The 22,623-nt window shown below is 42.1% G+C and overlaps 1 protein-coding gene across 2 annotated transcripts; it reads right to left on the minus strand.

Annotated features, from left to right (window-relative positions):
• Positions 1–629: 629 nt before the first annotated feature.
• LOC129867598 (nuclear receptor coactivator 5-like) lies at positions 630–16,130 on the minus strand. Of its 2 annotated transcripts, none has more exons than XM_055941105.1 (9): positions 15,885–16,130; positions 12,030–12,113; positions 10,234–10,310; positions 10,023–10,143; positions 6,707–6,906; positions 3,363–3,641; positions 2,938–3,099; positions 2,532–2,792; positions 630–2,113 (listed from the first exon to the last, which is right to left on the minus strand). In XM_055941105.1, the coding sequence occupies exons 1-9, from the start codon at positions 15,935–15,937 to the stop codon at positions 2,076–2,078; spliced, it is 1,275 nt and encodes a 424-aa protein (XP_055797080.1). In that variant the 5' UTR covers positions 15,938–16,130; the 3' UTR covers positions 630–2,075. The 2 variants fall into 2 exon arrangements, with proteins under 2 accessions (XP_055797080.1, XP_055797079.1); XM_055941104.1 differs by having other exon boundaries at positions 12,030–12,116.
• Between the last annotated feature and the right edge of the window lie 6,493 nt (positions 16,131–22,623).

Below are 22,623 nucleotides of genomic sequence, written 5' to 3' on the forward strand. Positions count from 1 at the left end.
GGCCTGTGATCAGGAGTTAGAGACAAAAACAACTGGAGAACATGCCTGACCACACACGTCCACCCACTCAGTGACTGTATGCCACACTCACTCCTAAACAGAACACTACATCACAATCACCTAACACAACCACATACTAACACAACTTAACCATGATCTAATTGGATTTGTTCCGCCATTTCCCCAAAAATTATAATTGTGTACCGTTTGACATTTTACTGCATTGTTAGGAGTTAATAACATAAGCATTTGGCTGCACCTAAGTCTGCTAAACTGTGTACACGACCAATACACTTTGATTTGATGTGTGCATCCTGTAAGACACACACTGCCAAATGACAAAACAAACAGGATAGATATTTGATTTTCACTTTGCAAGCATTGTACAACCGACAATGTACTGGAAATACATATACTGTCTGAATCTTAGCCGACAATGTTTCTTTCTCAGCATTGTTGTAGGATATCAGCCTTTTCTCTGATAATAAAGTTGATTCAAACTTTGAATAGAGCCACCACTACTGTTATTAGATATCTACTGCGTATGCCCACATAGAAAACTCAATGGTGTACACTTTGACATGAAGCACAATATGAAACGGATGAAAATAGAATTCAAGAGGAATTGATTTCATTTTCAAAAAGTCTGGCACCTTTATCTGTCTCAGAACACTTTCAGTAACAAGATTATTTCCTTTAATCTTAATAATCAATTCAGTGAGGTGCTTCGTTCGCTTAAACTGATACAGAATAAGAAATTACTAAGGAAACAATCTCATGCAAAACAACATTATAGGCTTGTGGCAAAAACAATGAAAACATAACTGGGACTTCCGACTCAAATAAATTGATTGTAGCCTTTCAATGTCAGAGAAGACGAAACACATTTGATATTGGCAATGCAGTGGTTTCAAAGATAATGATAATTGAATGGATCTATAGCACCATCTAGTGATATAAGTACTACAAATTGCCAAGGTTGGCTTAAATACACACAGTATCCCATCCATGTTTGATATAGTACTGTGTATGTAAAAAAAAAACATCTCCACAATAACTTCTTAATTTTCATGGGCACATTATACTGAGGGTTCCCAATAGGAAACATCTGCCAGAAACTGTTTAGTCACACCTTTTATACTGTCCTAAACACTGGGTGATGATTGGTGCTAAAAATGTTATTTGATCATGGGAGATAACACAGAAAAAGGAATTAACATTAAGTGCTCTAAAACAGCATTAATTTCTCTCAGACCGCCAACTTAAAAAGCTAAAATGGAATGTTTTTTTCTAATAAAACACCTGCAGATTTTTTTATTTTTAAATAGAGCCTAAGAAACGGAGTTCAGTTCATGTTAATGAGCTAATTTTACTCCAGTATCATTACCAATTTACTTAGTTAACAAAATAAATACTGAAGCTGATAACCACATGCTCAGACCTGCTCCTGAACATATCACCTTCATATTTATCACGAGATTAAAATGTAATTATATTTGTCACATGCGCCAAATACAACAGGTGCAGAGTTTACCATGAATTGCTTAGTATGTTCTTAAATTGATAGCATACTGGCATCATATCCTCCTAGGACAAATCTGGGTTCCAAAGACAGACCATTGAGTGTGATGAGATGATCGCAAAAGATATGAGATTGATTAGCCTTTAATCTATTGTTTATTATAATATTTGATAGCCAATTTTCAGATAAAAACTAAAACAAAAAACAGATAAATGAAAAAAAAAAGAAAAGAATGCAATACAAAAAATAAGATGTCATTTGTTCTGACTTGGCTCCTGAACATTATTGTGGGTCAACTCAAACACTCATAAAAATTGAGCTCTGAACTCCCAAATAGTGAAATAAAATTCAATTTCAGCTTGCTAAACTATGGCTGCAGAGACGATCTATACAGGGCTCTGAGATAAGGAGTGGTAGTGTGGGGTCCTGAGAGAGCAGCAGCAGGGCACTGAGCTGAAGGAGATCCCACTCCTCAGGCCAGTATGACAGTGTTTCCTGATCACCTCTAATGCTTTCTGCTGTCTGTCCATGGTGGTCAAGAGGTGTTCTTCTCTCAGCGCCTGGGTGTGTTAGGGTGTGGAGGCAGACCACCTGATCAGACAGGAGACAGGAACATGATTGGATTAAATGTACAATAGTTTTGTGGATATTGACATGTTATAGAAATGCTACTGTTGTATTGTACTGTAATGTGTTGCTGACCCCTGCCTAAGACGACAAGAGGGAAAACTCTAGAACAAACGTTGGTCGTGCAGTCAATAACGTGCTGGGTGTTGAAGAACAGTGACAATTTAACATGTAGAAGCATTGGGAAATTAAAATTAAATAATGTCTGATGTTTTGTGGTTCGAGGCGATAGGACTGCCACCCGCTGCTTTTAAGAACACTCTGATGCTCTGGTCCATTTCCTCTTTAAGACACATTTAATGGAATAGGGCTCTTAGTGAGCCTAACCTAAGACGACACGTGAAGGGCATGAAATTGTAGAACAGTAAAGCATGTGACTAACCTGGACAGGGGAGCAGCCCAGGCTGGGGTCCCATGTGAAGGCTCTTCAGTGATGGTGGGGCTCCTCTGGTGCCGTGTGGGGGCATGGGGCCACTCTGTGGAAGACCACGGGGGGGAGGGGGGCCATGGTGGTGTGGGGGTCCTCGAGGTAGTGGACCGTGGGGACCACGAGGGGGAGGGGGACCATGAGGGGGACGATGAGGTAGCCCCTGTCCCTGGTGCATGGACAGCAGTGGAGGCGGCTTGGTCTTGGGGTATGAGCCTAAGAAAACAGAAAACTGTCAACACTTACATATACAAGCATAGCCATAACAAGTGACTCATGAGTGATTGATTTTAACATTCCCATCTGATATCGATCCCATCTGCCCTGCAGAACATTTCTATTTTCGAGAATGGTAACTCACCTGGAGTCATGAGGGGGGTGGCAGGGTGCTCTCCCATCCCAGGGTGTGGCTCTCTGCCATGAGGGCCTGAGGGGGTGGGTAGCAGCGGTGGAGGTTTTCCTAAACCTGGAGGCAACATCTTCTTCCTCTCAGGCCGGGGGCCATCACCAGTCTCAGACGTGGCTGGGAAAGAGACAAAACATTAGAACAACCCTTTACAGGAGGAGTGTATAACATCCTAAAAATAGATTAATTATAACTCAGCATTGTCACTTTAGTATCTAAGAATCATGCATTTCCATTAACAAATTGCAATGCATGGTGTAGTTAGAGACAACGAACAATCAAATTAATTATTAGAAAATAAGGATATCTCATTCGCTGTTCTAAATAAAAAGCTTGTACTGTGCATAAAGACTATGGACACTATGGTTGTGTGGCTGCACCTTGCAGATGGTCCTGGCGGTTGCGAAGATACTCCGCGATGGTGCTCATCTCCTCGGGGTACAGGTGGACTCCCTCGGCCAGGAAGAAGAGCAGCTGGCGGGTGTCAGAGGGCACAGCATGCCTCTCCACTTTCTCTCTCTCCAGGTAGTCATCCACCAGCTCGGCCGCCCGCGCCCCTGTTTCTGCAGGGTCCTTCTGCTGCGTCCGCTCCCCAAGCCCACGGCCATATTCCGCCATCACAAAGTCCATGGCATGGTCCTTGGGCATGTTGCGGTGGACTAGTAGAGGGGTTTGAAGGTTAAAAGTTAAGACATTATATAAAAGTTAATCATACAGGAGGTCTTGCTCTGATGTCCCACTTCTTTCAGACAAGTTTATTTTGATATGGGGTTTTACTTTGGGGTTGAGTGAAAATGCAATGCCATTTGTGTTCAAAACAGTTCATATTGCATTAATATGTAGTAATCAGTAATAAATTAACACATTTAAAACAATGTTTTTAATACATGTACTTTGAATTCTGGTATTATATATTTGATAAGGTGAATGTTACTTTGATTTGATGTACAGCAAATATGTATTATTTTGGTACGTTGTATGCATAAAAGTTGAAAAATGGTTAGTTATCCATTTGTGCATAAATACTAACTACACAGTATTATTTCACTATACAGATTTGGCATGACATGCAGTATCGCTTCAAGGATAATATTTTATGTGGATTAAGGAAAGGCATCTTTGAGGATTATTTGAGAGTTGAGGATTATATACTTCAGTTCCAGAGAACATTTTAAATATTATATAGGTCCATTCCCACACATGTGCTGAACAGGAAAAAGTAAATATGAAATAACAGTACAATAACAATTATTTTACTTATTAAATAGTATTTGTTGATAATATTTAAAGAAATACAAGCATATGGCCTGTTCATGATTTAGCTGTTAAGATTTAGATACTACCATTATTGATAAAAATGCCTTAGGCTATATAAATGTACATGACTTATCCACCTAGTAATAGCCCTACATGTCTAGGATAGGTCAAATTAAAGTAATACATCATTGAGACAAAAACATTTTTTGAACATCATTTGAAGCTGTAAAGTTGCTTGTTCACTGGTAAGTGGACGGTCTGGCCACCGTCAATGTACACAAACAGCTTCTTCCTGTTGCACGATTGGTTCTCAGAGGTACGAACAACAATATAATACGGCTTTTCACAAAAAATAAATAAAATTGTGCTCATTTATTTCAGGTATTTTTTAAGTCTTTTCCCCCCGAAATCAAAATGATTTAAGTGATAATGCCTGAGAAGCCGTGGTTTGGAGGATATATTGGCATGGGTATTAAGCGTGATATAAAATGCTGCATAGTACACCTTCAATAAGCTATTCAATAGTAGTTCAAAAAGATATTAAATGTTACAAATTTGGTAATCTGCTAGTTTGACATTTCCTGAGGATTTATATCAAGAAATTATTAATTGTTCTAGTGTGATTGATATGTGCATACAGTACCAGTCAAAAGTTTGGACACACCTACTCATTCAAGGGTTTCTTTATTTTTACTATTTTCTACATTGTATAATAATAGTGACGACATCAAAACTATGAAATAACACATATGGAATAATGTAGTAACCAAAAATGTGTAAAAAAAAGAAAGAAATCAAAATATATTTTATATTTGAGATTCTTCAAAGTAGCCATCCTTTGCCTTGATGAAAGCTTTGCACTCTTGGCATTCTCTCAACCAGCTTCACCTGGAATGCTTTTCCAACAGTCTTGAAGGAGTTCCCATATATGCTGAGCACTTGTTGGCTGCTTTTCCTTCAATCTGCAGTCCAACTTATCCCAAACCATCTCAATTGGGTTGAGGTTGGGTGATTGTGGAGGCCAGGTCATCTGATGCAGCACTCCATCACTCTCCTTTGGGTCAAATAGCCCTTACACAGTCTGGAGGTGTGCTGGGTCAACATCCTATTGAAAAACAAATGATAGTCCCACTAACCGCAAACCAGATGGGATGGCGTATCGCTGCAGAATGCTGTGGTACCCATACTGGTTAAGTGCGCCTTGAATTCTAAATAAATCACAGACCGTATCACCAGCAAAGCACCGCCACATCACACCTCCTCCTACATGCTTCAAGGTGGGAACCACATATGCAGATATCATCCGTTCACCTACTCTGCATCTCACAAAGACACAGGGGTTGGAACCAAAAATCTCAAATTTGGACTCATCAGACCAAAGGACAAATTTCCACCGGGCTAATGTCCACTGCTCTTGTTTCTTGGCCCAAGCAAGTCTCTTCTCCTTATTGGTGTCCTTTAGTAGTGGTTTCTCTGCAGCAATTTGACCACGAAGGCCTGATTCACACAGTCTCCTCTGAACAGTTGATGCTGAGATGTGTTTGTTACTTGAACTCTGAAGCATTTATTTGGGCTGCAATTTCTGAACCTGGTAACTAATGAACTTATCCTCTGCAACAGAGGTAACTCTGGGTCTTCCTTTCCTGTGGCGGTCCTCATGAGAGTTTCATCATAGCGCTTGATGGTTTTTGCGACTCCACACGAAGAAACTTTAAAAGTTCTTGAAATATTCTGGATTGACTGATCTTCATGTCTTAAAGTAATGGACTGTCGTGTCTCTTTGCTTATTGGAGCTGTTCTTTCCATAATATTGACGTGGTGTTTTACCAAATATGGCTATCTTCTGTATACCACCCCTACATTGTCACAATACAACTGATTCGCTCAAACGCATTAAGGAGGAAAGAAATTCCATAAATTAACAAGGCACACCTGTTCATTTAAATTCATTCCAGTTGACTACCTCATGAAGCTGGTTGAAATAATTCCAAGTGTGTGCAAAGCTGTCATGAAGGCAAAGGGTGGCTACTTTGAAGAATCTCAAATATATTTTGATTTGTTTCCCACTTTTTTGGTTACGACATGATTCCATATGTTTTTCATAGTTGTCTTCACTATTATTACACAATGTAGAAAATAGTAAAAATGAACAAAAACCCTTGAATGAGTAGGTGTCCAAACTTTCGACTGGTACTGTATTTTTGTCTGTATTATTTCAAACCTAAATGAATATTAAGTTTAATGTGAGAGCCTCTGATGAGGGGGTCAAATGTGAACTGCTGAGTTCTGAGTACTCAACTACAGAATTAAACTAAAATCACCATTGGCTTAATATTATATATCACCCTTAAATGTTCTATATTAAAATAGGTTTTATCAGGAGTGTTAGACTTGGTATTGTTGTTCTTTTAGAGATACATTTGTAATTGTTTAGTTAGAAGGGGCCAGGTGACTGTGGGGGACTTACTTTTGAGGGATTCTGAAAATATGATTACTGTGCACGAGGACAGAGCTACGTTAGTCTGTTCGACGAGAATACATAAGGGGGAACCGTCGGAGCGGACATCTTGTAGGGCCCGGGTCAGGCCCGACTCCGCCTGCAGGTAAATCATTTCCACCGAGAGGCCACGGTCCTGCAAACAGTGGCCTATAGATTTGGGGTAATCCCTTTGAAAAAAGAGAAGAAAGCTGGTTATTGACTTCTGCACACAAACGAGGGGTGCGCAGACATGTCGTGTGAGAGGAGAGCAGCACCGCTGTGCTGTGGCAGCATGTCCAGGCCTGGCTTCTATCAACCACAACGACACCTCAACTGAATCACAACTCTTATCAAGGTGTAGTTAAGTGACCAGTGAAGAGCAGGATAACCTGGTATATCCATTAGGCTTGGGCGGTATACCTTATACTGGGGGTATTTGGAAAAAGCCATGCAATATCAATACATTTGAATATTTGTAGGTACTTTTTTTTGTTAATACCTGCAGTCAACTTGTACAATACCTTAGGAGATGAAGCAGAATGCGTTCATCATTTCACCTGTCACATTATGAAGCTTACCATACTTCCCCAGAATAGTTGATCCAGTCATGTGTTTGTTTGTAAATAGCACAACGGGAGCTAGTGAGTCCATAGCGTTCTATATTGGTGAGTCTCTGTTGTGCAGCACACGAGGTGAAGTTACACTTCTACGCAATTCACTACTAAATGTTTGCCATCAGATATCTTATAAAAAGCTTTCTGTCAGTAGTCAGAGCTCTGGATGAGTTCTGTACAGTTGCCGTTTTTCCGCCTGTGCTTCCTAATAGCTTTTCTCCTGCGTTCTTCTCCCCTGTTCTCCGTGTACACATGCTGCACTCCCTTCAGAAAAGCATGTATCACAACATTTTCATTTGCACAATGTATCTCGTTCACTTTTGCTTGTAAATGTCAACACTCACTGATATTGACATTCTGTAGCTACGAGCTATGCTTGTATAACTTTGTGCTGGATTTGCAATTAGTTTGTTCATTTTTCGCTCGTTAGAATATAGCTAAAAGCGTCTCATGTGATTTCGCAATTAGTTTGTGCAAATTTTTAGTAGTCGGGTATTAAAGGCCCAATGGGCCTCTTGTGATTTTAGCACCCCCTTGTGTGCTATGCCGGTAATACCGTAAATCACGGGATGAGAGAAGGGAAGGTATGGCGATATGAAAATCTGGATACCGCCCAAGCCTAATATCCATAGGCCTAATATTATAAAAATGTATGTATGTATGTGATAAGGTGATTAAATCCAGGCTGCTGTGAGTTCTTTATCTGTTGATGTGCATTTTGTATTTAAATATGCGTATAAACATCTTAAATCTACAGTATTGAAAGAGCACGAATAGTATTGACCAGTGACAATCTTCATTGAACCTAGTCACTACTGTGTGTAACATACAATATGTTGAGGAGGGTGGGACAGTGATGTCTCAAAGCCAACAGGTACACATCATAACACTTGTGATGAATGTTTAAAACGCTGCTTCATTAAAAACACTACTGTCAATTAACATAGCACTTATTCAATTTCTCCACAAAACAGCATCTTTTGGCACCAGTTTTTAGTTTGTAGGTCTTTTCTGCTCAGAGAAAGTATCAGCAATACGTTTAGGCAGGGGTGACCATTTCAAAACACGGAAGTTGAATGTGTTGTGTCCACAAGGACCAAGATGAGTGTGAGTTAACAGTATAAAGATGTAAGTTGCATAGGTCATCCGGGTTTACATTATACAACACTGAGAAAACTTTATAGCACACTATTGAGAAAAGGAAAAAAGATCAGCAGATAGGGTTATTATTACTACACTGGGCATTTTTTGGAAGGCTATATTCAAAGGTAACATTGTTACATTTTATGTGAGTGTTGCAATAACACTTTTGAGCAGGGGATTGAATAGGTTTGCTAGGGGTAGACATGGCAAGTGTTTTATGGGGGGCATACAATCATTTAAAAATGGCAGCAAATTCCATCCTGTTACTACTATTTACAGGTGTAAGTAGCTACCAAAGCAGTGCTAAAGCAGGTTACTTTCAGTATGAAATGAAAACCTAAAAAAAGTTAGCCTTTTATTGTAACATAACTTATTTTTGAAAAGGCAGAGTGAACCTATGAGGTCAATGGACCTTCAGTCTCTTTGGATGCTGCAAGAACTGGACAACTTCTACATTTTCTTTAAAGATGGATATAAAAGCTTCATTCTGTATCATGAGTTTAATGGTTAACTCATCTATCCCATTTCATGAAATATTTGAACGGGTGAATAGTAGAGTTAAATACACATGTATTACATGACACATTCCAGACAAGTGTGTACAATATTCGCTTGTCAGACCGATGATGATCAGATTTAGAATTGAGAGTGCACTTTGAACAAAGCATTGCATGACTGTTTACAACAAAAAGTGATGTTCACCAAGAGGTTTTTTTTGTTTTCATAACACTGTGTTATGTTTCTGTTGATTGTTCTGTAGTGTCTGTGGTGAATGTCTGGATTCATGTTTTTGATGGTTATGTCAAGAATCAACCAAATATGTATCTTCAACAAATCAAGTTGGCATATTATGGGATATCGAACAATCCTTAATAGAGTTAGTCAAGTTTAATTAACTGGGTGCAATTTGAACCAAAATCTGGCTTAACAGGAGATGTTGATGGCGAATCTCCTTTAAGCCGAGGAAGGTGCAATTTATATATTTTTTAAGCAGAGTTTGAATTTCTGCATGTGAAGAAACTAATTTATAAGTGATTGCAAGGAAAACAAAAACTACTACAGGTTTTAGGGGGGGGGGGGGGGGGGGGGTTCTGATTCATTAACAGGTAGGCAGTTTTTAGATTAAAAACAAAATGTTCAGCCAACCTGGAGAGAAAGACATGAGTAGAATGGAAGTTTATGCAAGTGTGTAAGAAACCAAAAAAAAAGAACAGTAGTAGCATTTGGCCCATTTAGATAAGCTAAAACAATAGTTTTAAATTTACCTCAGTAAATCTTACAATTGACTTCAGTTTAGTTTTTCCAGGTTGTTGCCATTCATACATAGTTCTTCTTGGCAATTACAGTTAAATTCCCACACAAGCCATCCCCAACAGGTGTATGGGTATTTTCATTCCTTTTCACACACAACCACCAGTTTCTGAATTCTCCATCCTCACTCCTGGAGTAACACACATACACCTCCCCTTACAAGGGCATAGAAAATATTGCCAAAGGAAAATCCAAAAAGAATAAATACCCTAATTTCTTAAAGGTGAGCTACTCACGTGCTCTGGTTGCTCACAGACAGAACCACACAGTCGGCAGGTGTCTTCTCCTGGAGCTGCTTATAGAACCGCTGGTAGAGGGCACTACGTTTGTCAGCTGCATTGTAAACTTTGGGAGAAGCTGAGAAGGGAGAGAAGACATTTTCTAAACAGGTTGTTGGCAAATAAATTAATTTAGTTGACATACCACATAAGAGAAATGTGATCTTACCATTTTGTTGATGTTGATATCCTTCATAGTCCATATTATTACCGGAGTAGTCATGATGTTGGTCCAACTCCCCGTAACTGAAAGTAACACAGACATTCATGCATGAAGTGGCTTTCATAATGGCAAAGACATATGCGCCATATTAGTACAGACCTACTGTATGACTTCAGAGATTAACATGGCATGCTGTGCTCGTTCAGTAAAAATAGCTCCCCTGTAAAACAAAAATCTCACTAGGCTTTGTAGCATTTGTTCACCCCTTCCTCCACCCTACACACAGGTGTGCCTACATTATTCTTCAGATGGAGCGGACATCATAACAAGTATTTGGCATTAGCAGATTATGGTACATATTCACAAACCATTTGATTGCATGTTTTGACACGCCACTTCACCACACAGCATCATGACCTCTCAAACTAGCCTTTTTAGAATGCGAGAGTGAAATACTTACACACTAACATGCAGGCTCAGCATTCCTGAACTGTTCCATTACAATTCAGAATGTTGAAAAACTTAATTTCAACTTACTTTACCGGTTGTCTGCTGATTTTGTCCCCATGTCGGAGGTAAATTGGATACAAAATATCCACAGGGAACTGTTATCAACCAGACCTTCAGTACGCTGGTCTGTATAGTTTGTATTTCCGGTTTTTATTTTCAATAATGATGCAATTCGCAGGTGACAATATGGCCAATATTGCTAGAAAAGTGCTTTGGTCAACGACATTCGGATATTGTTTACATATTGTGCATCACATGCAATGCGTCAACAGATTGAAAATACAAGTGACAGAAACTACCGGCAATGTAGGGTAAACAACATTTTCCTGTGGATACCCTAACTCCACCTACCGCCAGAAAGACCAACAGCATGCACAACCGGTAATGTAAGCGTAAATATAATTTATTCAACATTCTGCTTGTAGAGACTATCGTGTCTTTGAAAAAATTTTTTAACAGAGACTTCTTTCAGACTGATATCCGCGGAGTAACCATGATAACATTCTGATGTTTCAGCAACCATTAAACTAGCCAACTACACTCCACAATTTATGATGGAGTTGAGCGGCAACTAGTGTGGGTGGACTGGAGGTCCGACATCAGATAAAACAAAGTTGATAAAAAGAAAATAGCCTGCATTTACACGTCCTGTAGAGTTGAGTTTAGTCCGCTACCCTCAAAACCTGCCATTAACATTTATCAACAGTCAATCAAGGAATGTTGGCAGACTAGCTAGCTAACAATTTTGAAAACTAGCTCGCTAGCTAATTTAGGGTGCGTTCGTAAATTCACTCTGGCTATCTAATCTGATTTCAGAGCACTGTCATCTGAGTCTGTCAGAGCGCAGAATAACTGATCAATTTACGAACGCACAACACCTGTCGAATATGACAGGTGTCAGTAAAAGTCCGGAAAAAAATTGTTGCTAGCAGCAGAGTTAGTCACCAACGCTTTAGTTAACATGAAAACAGCCTAACCAGCTTGGCTAGGGAGAGTAAAATGGTCAGGGTGAGGTGTTCTCTCATTTGTGTCTGAATGTAGCTAGCAAGCTAGACAACTTTAGCCAGTTAGCTTGGGTGCTTGACTGCCGTTGTGAGGTCAGAAAACTCGGATCAACCCTACTCCCCTGTCAGAGCATCGAGTGTGCACTGGGAACACTCCGAGAGTGAAACACTCAATTTACAAACGGACAATCTGACAACATTCTGAATTTACAAAATGCCCAGAGCATACTATAGCACTCCAGAGTAAAATTTACAAAGCCACCCTTTGTTAGCTGTAATGTTAACTACCTCTCAGAATCCTTGTGGTCGTCGGTCCTGTCTTCTCTCACAGGGTATGGTGCTGGTCTTCGAAAAGGCCGAAGAGGTTTAACACTGCTGAAGGAGATTTACAGTTAGCCAGCTATTAGCATCACAGCCATAAGTATGTGATGGAACGGAGATTGACCCATTTGACTGGAGCGCCGAGCGAGTTTCACCCCAAAGGCTGGAGCGTCGGACTTCTCGCCGCTCCAGTACCGTTCACTTCACATGCCCAGGGCATGCCTGGCCCAGCATGCATTTGTAGGCCACTTGGGTTCCGTTACAGCCCCTTGCTTTAGCTACTGTCATGGAGTTCGCTAAATATATTCACAAAGAAACTGATAAAACACACAGGTGCAAAAATCAAGGTGACAGAAAGCTGAGGAGGACCAAGAGCGGGAGTGCGGTGATGTAGTGTCAACAACTAAAGAATCATTGTGGAATCTGAAAAGACATATCCCGAAAGCATGATGTGAACTATGTGCACATGCTAACATAAAAATAAAAAGGTGGGTAGCTGGCTGTGTCATTGTAGCAAAGTATTTATAAATAAAAAATGTGATCTCTTTAAAGTTTAGCTCATTTTCATTCTATTATCTATACTAGAGGTCGACCGATTAATCGGAATGGCCGATTAATTAGGGCCGATTTCAAGTTTTCATAACAATCGGAAATCGGTAATTTTGGACACCGATTCGGCCGATTTTTAAAATAGATTTTTTACACCTTTATTTAAATATTGCTGTTACATTGTACAACCTTCAATGTTATGTCATAATTATGTACAATTCTGGCAATTTAATTACGGTCTTTGTTAGGAATAAATGGACTTCACACAGTTCGCAACGAGCCAGGCGGCCCAAACTGCAGCATATACCCTGACTGCTTGCACGGAACGCAAGAGAAGTGACACAATTTCCCGAATTATAAGAAATTCCTGTTAGCAGGCAATATTAACTAAATATGCAGGTTTAAAATATATACTTGTGTATTGATTTTAAAGAAAGGCTGGCTAAACTCGTGTTTCCAAAAGTGAATTCAAAGGGACTGTAGACAGCCTAGTTAGGCATTTTTCATTACAATTCTCTTTAATTCTACTTATACAACGGTGGGTCTAATCCTGAATGCTGATTGGTTAAAACTGCATTTCAGCCGGTGTCTATTCCACAAGTAACCACCAGCTAAATCTGACGTTAAAATTCGTATTTACTCTGTTCCATTTGACTGCGCAATCCACTGTCTCATCAGCCCAGCCTGGCAATTTATAAACTTGATCTCCACTATATAAAACATCTAGACATTGTCACATTTCTTTAGACTAACATCTCGTTTTCAACAGCAGAGATTTGTATAAACCTTGCTGCGTCTCTGTCCCATGTGTACCGAGTAGGTATGCACGATATATCGGTGAACATATCGGAATCAGTCGAAATTAGCAAAAAATGCCAACATCGGTATCGGCCGATGTCTAGTTTAACACCACGATGTCAAAGCTGACGTGCATACCTATATAACGTAGGTACATGACGTATTGACACCACGTAAAATTTTGCGCTATACGTGCAACACAGCATTCCTAAAATAGCCCATAATGTCTGCTGTGTGGATATAGCAGTCATTAGAAAGAGTAACAAAATTTCAGCGAGACAACACAAAGGCGAAATACATTAAAGCCAAGAAAAATGAATTAATTGCCCTTGACAATCAACCGCTCTTTGTCGTTGGTGACATTGGCTTTTGCCGACAGGTCGAGCACTGGTAGACACTACCAAGTGGGCTACTTTTCAGATGTTGTCCTACCGGAGTTACACAGTAATGGCATCACTGCCATTAGCTTCATGACATACATACTATGGAACGTTGTCTGGGTCTAAGTATTAGCTAGGTTGCCACTTGTTGTTCGCCTATTGAAATTGAACTTCAGTTCTAGAAAATAAGTAGCTAGTCAGCAACTTATAATGTTAGCTTTGGGCAACAGGGTTAAGCAGCCAGCTAGCTTCATCTGGCTAGTGAGGCTCGATGGTACCAGCTTATGTGTTGTGAAAATAGCCACAATAAGGATTAGGCACAATAGTGGAATTTGCGGTTTGGCTTCAAAATAAAAGTACCTCTTTGAAAGTGATGCAGAAGGTTACAATTGGTGGAATCATTCCATATTTAGAATAGATAATGTTAAAGAAGGTTGGAATGTGAAGCAATGAAATGGGGTATTAGTTTACTCGGTGACACCCACAGAACACAACTGTGAAGAGTTTACGTAAATATTAGCGTTGTAGTTCTTATCTAGGACTGTGACATCACCCCCCCAGTCAGCCTATTGTGTGTATTGACATGCATATTGACCTGTACAGTTTTACCTAAGAATTGGGGTATCAGTCTACTCAATACCCAAAATATTTTTCCCTAACGTCCTTAGAGTTATCAGACTCCAAAACATCCACGCAGTATTGGTTTTCCTCAGGAATAGTGTTCAATACACATAGGTTGATAATAAATGTGTCTCAATTCACTTGTTTCAGTGTCCCGCAATAAGAGCTACGACACTAATGTTCTCTGGGTGTCACGGAGTAGACTGATACCCCATGTCATTGATCCACAATCTATAGGTAAGTGAAATAAGTATGCCCCCAATGCAATTCTAAAGTATAATACATCCAGGGTGAATTCAACAGATTTGTCAAATTAACAAATTATTGTCTTTTGTTGATTTTATATAACATTCCAAAATTGTTTAGCATGACTTATTCAATTATGACATAATTCTACTATTTGTATTAATTTGCATCACTGTGAATGACATACTTATATTTTGAAGGCTAACTGCAAAGTCCACTATTGTGGCTAATACTTATTGTGGCTAGCTTCTAAGAACTGTCTTAAAATGTAGGGTTATTTTAGATGATGACACCTAGCTATATAGTTAGGTATAGTTAGTTAACTATATAAATATGCCCTCGAAACCGGTGTTTGGAGTAAATATTGGCACAGTTTGCCGGCCGGCCCTCGAACCAACATATCCTCCAAACACCGGATTCTCTAGCATGATAACTTAAGTAAGTCAACGCCTATAAACGCAATTTAGAATATAATAATTTAATACAACAACATGTTGTTTAAATGCTGAGCACTTAATGTTCCTGCCAGTCTAGTGTGTCGGACTCGCAAATGCGTCAATGCATTTCTTTGTAGACTGTAGCCTTGAAAAGAAATGTTAAATAGGCTAATATAGCCTAAATAATTCATTTTCGTTCCTTCTTAGGCTACCTGTGTCTCGCGACTTATTTAGAATGTTTATATACTGTTTAACAAGACATGTACAGTAGCTAGCCTATTTGAAATTATCAACGCTTCTAAGTCACCTTTTCATTATAATTAAAATACATTTTCATTGAAATCATATGGGTTGGTTTCAATACTTCAAAATCAAATGGTAGGTCCAGGTAGCCACACAAATAGATGGGGGTTGGTTAAATTGTGATTTAAATTATATGAGCGTATTTGGCGCGGCAATATTTTTTTCCCCTGTGCAAGAGCAGTTTTTAGCAGTGTGGTTGGAGAGTACGTGGAGCGCCGGAGGAAAACGATTTCCGACCGCTCAACTCCGCTCACATAGTCTGAACATCTAACGTTAGCCATTCCTTTGTGAATAGCTGCGTTAGCTAGCTAGGCTAACAACGTTACACACACACCCACCCACCCACAATACAATAGTTATCCGGTTAATTGGCTAGCTAGTTAGGCTCCAGATATGACTTCTGCCATAAGTAGTTTCATATCTAGCTAATTAGCTATCTAATCAGGCAAGAATGAGGCTGATTGAAGCTACGCTAGCTAGCCACTTACCCTCCATTTGGGTTGGGTTGAGGCCGTCTGCCGCCTGGTGCCCACGACGACATTGCACTATCGTCAAGTGGGAATACCTCTAAATAAACCGTGGAAAAAAATAAGTATAAGTATTTGGCCAAACAGACGAATGATGGCTTGCTAGCTAACAGTGCGCCCTAACCTAACGTAGGTTAAATAACCAGGCCGTATTTGAAAGGATCAAAACCGCAATGTATCATGTGGTACATTCGGACTGATCTACAAAAAACAATGAATCGTTATTTATGACGAAAAGTGATTTATAAATCAGTTAATGGGCAGTCGTGTTGATGCTCTCGAACACAGCCACAGGCTTCTTCTTCTTTAAATTTGAATTGGCAGATCGCAACCAACTGAAAGGTGCATATATCGCCACCTACTGCACTGGAGTGTGAGACTGGTCACGGCCTCTTAAGTCATCTAGCTCTGTGTTTCCCGTCTACTGATCTGGATTGTGAATTCTTTACAATTTGTGACACAAAAAGGGAAGGTAAAAGGACTGGAAAAGGGCTCCTGTGCTCCCGAGTGGCCGAAGGCACTGCATCTCAGTGCAAGATGTGTCACTACAGTCCCTGATTCGAATCCAGGCTGTATCACATCTGGCTGTGATTGGGAGTCTCATAGGGCAGCGCACAACTGTATATATATATATACACTGCTCAAAAAAATAAAGGGAACACTTAAACAACACAATGTAACTCCAAGTCAATCACACTTCTGTGAAATCAAACTGTCCACTTAGGAAGCAACACTGATTGACAATAAATTTCACATGCTGTTGTGTAAATGGAATAGACAACAGGTGGAAATTATAGGTAATTAGCAAGACACCCCCAATAAAGGAGTGGTTCTGCAGGTGGTGACCACAGACCACTTCTCAGTTCCTATGCTTCCTGGCTGATGTTTTGGTCACTTTTGAATGCTGGCGGTGCTTTCACTCTAGTGGTAGCATGAGACGGAGTCTAAAACCCACACAAGTGGCTCAGGTAGTGCAGCTCATCCAGGATGGAACATCAATGCGAGCTGTGGCAAGAAGGTTTGCTGTGTCTGTCAGCGTAGTGTCCAGAGCATGGAGGCGCTACCAGGAGACAGGCCAGTACATCAGGAGATGTGGAGGAGGCCGTAGGAGGGCAACAACCCAGCAGCAGGACCACTACCTCCGCCTTTGTGCAAGAAGGAGCAGAAGGAGCACTGCCAGAGCCCTGTAAAATGACCTCCAGCAGGCCACAAATGTGCATGTGTCTGCTCAAACGGTCAGAAACAGACTCCATGAGGGTGGTATGAGGGCCCGACATCCACAGGTGGGGGTTGTGCTTACAACCAAACACCGTGCAGGACGTTTGGCATTTGCCAGAGAACACCAAGATTGGCAAATTCGCCACTGGCACCCTGTGCTCTTCACAGATGAAAGCAGGTTCACACTGAGCACATGTGACAGACGTGACAGTCTGGAGACGCCGTGGAGAACATTCTGCTGCCTGCAACATCCTCCAGCATGACCGGTTTGGCGGTGGGTCAGTCATGGTGTGGGGTGGCATTTCTTTGGGGGGGCCGCACAGCCCTCCATGGGCTCGCCAGAGGTAGCTTGACTGCCATTAGTTACCGAGATGAGATCCTCAGACCCCTTGTGAGACCATATGCTGGTGCGGTTGGCCCTGGGTTCCTCCTAATGCAAGACAATGCTAGACCTCATGTGGCTGGAGTGTGTCAGCAGTTCCTGCAAGAGGAAGGCATTGATGCTATGGACTGGCCCGCCCGTTCGCCAGACCTGAATCCAATTGAGCACATCTGGGACATCCTGTCTCGCTCCATCCACCAACGCCACGCTGCACCACAGACTGTCCAGGAGTTGGCGGATGCTTTAGTCCAGGTCTGGGAGGAGATCCCTCAGGAGACCATCCACCACCTCATCAGGAGCATGCCCAGGCGTTGTAGGGAGGTCAAACAGGCACGTGGAGGCCACACACACTACTGAGCCTCATTTTGACTTGTTTTAAGGACATTACATCAAAGTTGGATCAGCCTGTAGTGTGGTTTTCCACTTTAATTTTGAGTGTGACTCCAAATCCAGACCTCCATGGGTTGATAAATTTGATTTCCATTGATCATTTTTGTGTGATTTTGTTGTCAGCACATTCAACTATGTAAAGAAAAAAGTATTTAATAAGAATAGTTCATTCATTCAGATCTAGAATGTGTTATTTTATTATTTATTATTATTATATATTTTTTTTTTTAGCAGTGTATATATATTAAAAAAGGGAAGAAACATTGCCCTACCAACTAACATACACCCATTAAAACCTCACCACTATTCCACTACTTGGCCCTATCGGATCCTCAACCTGACATTCTCTCCCTGGACACTTCTGATCTCCAGCACTATGCACCATGGATACCCCTACAGTTAACACACATCTTTTCCCACCGATACTACACATTCCTTTGTCTCATGCCCTCCTACACATTTCTCATATCTAGGAACTTCCCTCCTACACACTATTGCAACATGACCATAAGCTTGGCACCTAAAATACCGTAATAGGTTCGGGACAAAAGCTCTCACAGGATAACTGACACATCGTAACTTGACTTTGTCGGATAAAGACTCTGTCACGTTCCTGACCTGTTTTCTCTTGTTTTGTATGTGTTTATTGGTCAGGGCGTGAGCTGGGTGGGCATTTCTATGTGTTGTGTTTCTATGTTGGGTTAAAGGGTTGCCTGGTATGGCTCTCAATTAGAGGCAGGTGTTTGGCATTTCCTCTGATTGAGAGTCATATTAAGGTAGGTTGTTCTCACTGTTTGTTTGTGGGTGATTTTCTTCCGTGTCTGTGTCTGTACACCACATGGGACTGTTTCGGTTTGTTTGTCCATCGTTCTTTAGTGTAGCCTATTTTCCCTGTTCGTGCGTTCTTCATGTTATATGTAAGTTCGTTGTCTAGGTCTGTCTTCATCGTTTATTATTTTGTAGGTTATCAAGTTTAGTTTGTTATAGTGTTTTCGTGTTTTTTCCCGTCTTGTTTAATAAATCATTATGTATTCAACACCCGCTGCGTTTTGGTCCTCCGATCCTTCTCTCCTCTCATCGTCCGAGGAAGACGACAGTCGTAACAGAATCACCCACCTAACTAGGACCAAGCGGCGGGGGAGAGCTCAACAGAGCAACCAGGACTCCTGGACTTGGGAGGAGATCCTGGACGGTAAAGGACCCTGGGTTCAGCCAGGGGAATATCGCCGTCCCAAGGCGGAGTTGGAAGCAGCGAAGGCAGAGAGGCGCTGGTATGAGGAGGCAGCGCGGCGACGCGGTTGGGAGCCCGAGAGTCAGACCCAAAAATTTCTTGGAGGGGGGGGGGCACACGAGGAGTGTGGCAAAGCCGGGTAGGATACCTGAGCCAACTCCCCGTGCTTACCGTGGAGTGAGAGGGCGTCGTACTGGTCAGACACCGTGTTATGCCGTAAAGCGCACGGTGTCCCCAGTACGCGTGCTTAGCCCAGTGCGGGCTATTCCACCTCGCCGCACTGGTAGGGCTAAGTTGGGCATCGAGCCGGATGTCATGAAGCCGGCCCAACCCATCTGGCCGCTAGTACGTCTCCTCGGGCCGGCATACATGGCACCAGCCTTACGAACGGTGTCCCCGGTTCGCCAGCATAGCCCAGTGCGGGCTATTCCACCTCGCCGCACTGGCAGGGCTACGGGCACCATTCAACCTGGTAAGGTTGGGCAGGCTCGTGTCCTCCTTCACGGTCCGGTATACCCGGTGCCACCTCCATGTACCAGTCCTCCTGTGGCAGCCCCCCGTACCAGGCTGTCTCTCCGGGTTCTCTCTCCAGCTGCTCCCACCTGTCCAGCGCTGTCAGAGCTTTCCTCCTCTCCAGAGCAGCCAGTGCCTATACCACGCACCAGGCTGTCTCTCCGTCTCCTCCCTACAGAGCTGCCCGTCTGTCCAGAGCCGTCCAGCCACGACCAGCCAGAGCCGTCCAGCCACGACCAGCCAGAGCCGTCCAGCCACGACCAGCCAGAGCCGTCCAGCCAGGATCAGCCAGAGCCGTCCAGCCAGGATCAGCCAGAGCCGTCCAGCCAGGACCAGCCAGAGCCGTCCAGCCAGGACCAGCCAGAGCCGTCCAGCCAGGACCTGCCAGAGCCGTCCAGCCAGGACCTGCCAGAGCCGTCCAGCCAGGACCTGCCAGAGCCGTCCAGCCAGGACCTGCCAGAGTCCCTCAGCCAGGACCTGCCAGAGTCCCTCAGCCAGGACCTGCAAGAGTCCCTCAGCCAGGACCTGCAAGAGTCCCTCAGCCAGGACCTGCCAGAGTCCCTCAGCCCGGAGCTGCCAGAGTCCCTCAGCCCGGAGCTGCCAGAGTCCCTCAGCCCGGAGCTGCCAGAGTCCCTCAGCCCGGAGCTGCCAGAGTCCCTCAGCCCGGAGCTGCCAGAGTCCCTCAGCCCGGAGCTGCCAGAGTCCCTCAGCCCGGAGCTGCCAGAGTCCCTCAGCCCGGAGCTGCCAGAGTCCCTCAGCCCGGAGCTGCCCCTTATCCCGGTGCTGCCCCTTCATTTAGGTGGGTTTAGTTGGAGGGTGGTCATTGGGAGGGGGATACAGAAGCGGGGAGTGACTATGGTGGTGTGGGGACAGCGTCCGGATCCTGAGCCACCACCGTGGTCAGATGCCCACCCAGACCCTCCCCTAGACTTTGTGCTGGTGCGCCCAGCGTTCGCACCTTAAGGGGGGGGGGAGTTATGTCACGTTCCTGACCTGTTTTGTATGTGTTTATTGGTCAGGGCGTGAGCTGGGTGGGCATTTCTATGTGTTGTGTTTCTATGTTGGGTTAAAGGGTTGCCTGGTATGGCTCTCAATTAGAGGCAGGTGTTTGGCATTTCCTCTGATTGAGAGTCATACCTGTTTGGGCTGCAAGCTGAATATTGAAAAAACTGGAAAATGTGTGCACATTTTCAAACGGCCTCCTAAGAAACTTTTTATTTTCCAATATGCATATATTTACTACTGTTGGATAGATAACAGTCTGTAGTTTCTAAAAAGGTTTGAATTGTTTCTCTAAGTCGAACAGAAATATTTTTACAGCCATTTTCCCAGCCGAATTGAGATTTTCAAAATGCGATGTGTCTCTTTAAGACCTTCTCTATAAAAGGCCCTTTGACTTAGGACCATAGGGACACTTCACACGCCTTCCTCAGGCTGTAATGCGGAAGTGAGAATTGAAAGGAGTCGAATATCTCGTCCATGGACTGAATAACACACCTTCTTGTGAGACCTGCGCAGTTAAAAAAAAATTCCGGGCGCGAAGGATAATTTGGTCTCGGCTTCTGGAACAAGGTAGATAACGTTGAATATGATGCCTGACTACGATATTATTTGATACATGTCACAAAATCATCCTAAAGTATGTTTTTTCAATATACTTTAATTATATTATTGCAATTTATTCTGGACTTTAGATGTGTTACGACGGAAGAATTTTTTGAAGAAACGCTGTGTAGCGCCGCAATGCTATTGTGCTAGCTAACCAAAGAGGGAAATAATTCGTTCTGGAACCCAACTAAAGACTCTACTGGACATTGGACCCCGTTACAACATTCTGATGGAATATCAAGAAAGATAAGACCCAATTTGGGATGCTTTTTCATATATCTGTTGAGCTGTGTTGTGCTAAGTGGGCTAACTGTGCTAGGCTAGCGCTTGACCAATCCTAGTGCTGACTTATGCTAGCTTATGTTGTTAGCTAATATAACGATATATTGTGTTTTCGCTGTAAAACACTTCAAAAATCGGAAATGTTGGCTTTATTCACACGATATCTGTCTTTCATTAGTTATCCACCATATGTTTTTCTGAAATGTTTTATGAGGTGTAATTAGTAGCCGACGTTGGTGTATGTATTTTCTCTGGCTACTCCCGGCTGGATTCAGACTCTAGCTATGTGTTAGCATTTTTGGGTAGCATCAATGTAAAACTGATTTATAGCTAAAATATGCACTTTTTATGAACAAAACATAGATTTATTGTGTAACATGTTATATGACTGTCATCTGAGGTAGTTTTTTCTGGGCTCTTTAGGTTGGTTTTAGTTTATTTCGGTTGGCTTGTGCATGCTACTTCAATCATAATTCATACTTCATAATCATATCCATACGTGTCTGTCCACTTTTGTATTTGGTGGTGAGCTAACATAAATATATGTGGTGTTTTCTCTGTAAAACATTTAAAAAATCGGACATGTTGGCTGGATTGACAAGATGTTTATCTTTCAAATGCTGTATTGGACTTGTTAATGTGTAAAAGTTAAATATTTTTAAAAAATAGATTTTGAATTTCGCGCCCTGCAGCTGTTGTCATTTTCGGCCGATTTCGGGCTTGCAGCCCAAACAGGTTTTAAGGTAGGTTGTTCTCACTGTTTGTTTGTGGGTGATTTTCTTCCGTGTCTGTGTCTGTACACCACATGGGACTGTTTCGGTTTGTTTGTTCATCGTTCTTTAGTGTAGCCTATTTTCCCTGTTCGTGCGTTCTTCATGTTATATGTAAGTTCGTCGTCTAGGTCTGTCTTCATTGTTTATTATTTTGTAGGTTATCAAGTTTAGTTTGTTATAGTGTTTTCGTGTTTTTTCCCGTCTTGTTTAATAAACCATTATGTATTCAACACCCGCTGCGTTTTGGTCCTCCGATCCTTCTCTCCTCTCATCGTCCGAGGAAGAGGAAGACGACAGTCGTAA

This window comes from Salvelinus fontinalis, chromosome 12, assembly GCF_029448725.1.
Source record: "Salvelinus fontinalis isolate EN_2023a chromosome 12, ASM2944872v1, whole genome shotgun sequence".
NCBI classification, from domain to species: domain Eukaryota; kingdom Metazoa; phylum Chordata; class Actinopteri; order Salmoniformes; family Salmonidae; genus Salvelinus; species Salvelinus fontinalis.

What these genes read in the sequence shown, in the direction of transcription:
- LOC129867598 (XM_055941104.1), bottom strand. Translation starts at nt 15,937, where the DNA reads ATGTCGTCGTGGGCACCAGGCGGCAGACGGCCTCAACCCAACCCAAAT. An exon ending in ATTTTCAGAATCCCTCAAAA is followed by an intron (nt 3,642 to 6,706) that starts GTAAGTCCCCCA and finishes CCCCTCTACTAG; the next exon opens with TCCACCGCAACATGCCCAAG. An exon ending in CCGCCAGGACCATCTGCAAG is followed by an intron (nt 3,100 to 3,362) that starts GTGCAGCCACAC and finishes TCTCTTTCCCAG; the next exon opens with CCACGTCTGAGACTGGTGAT.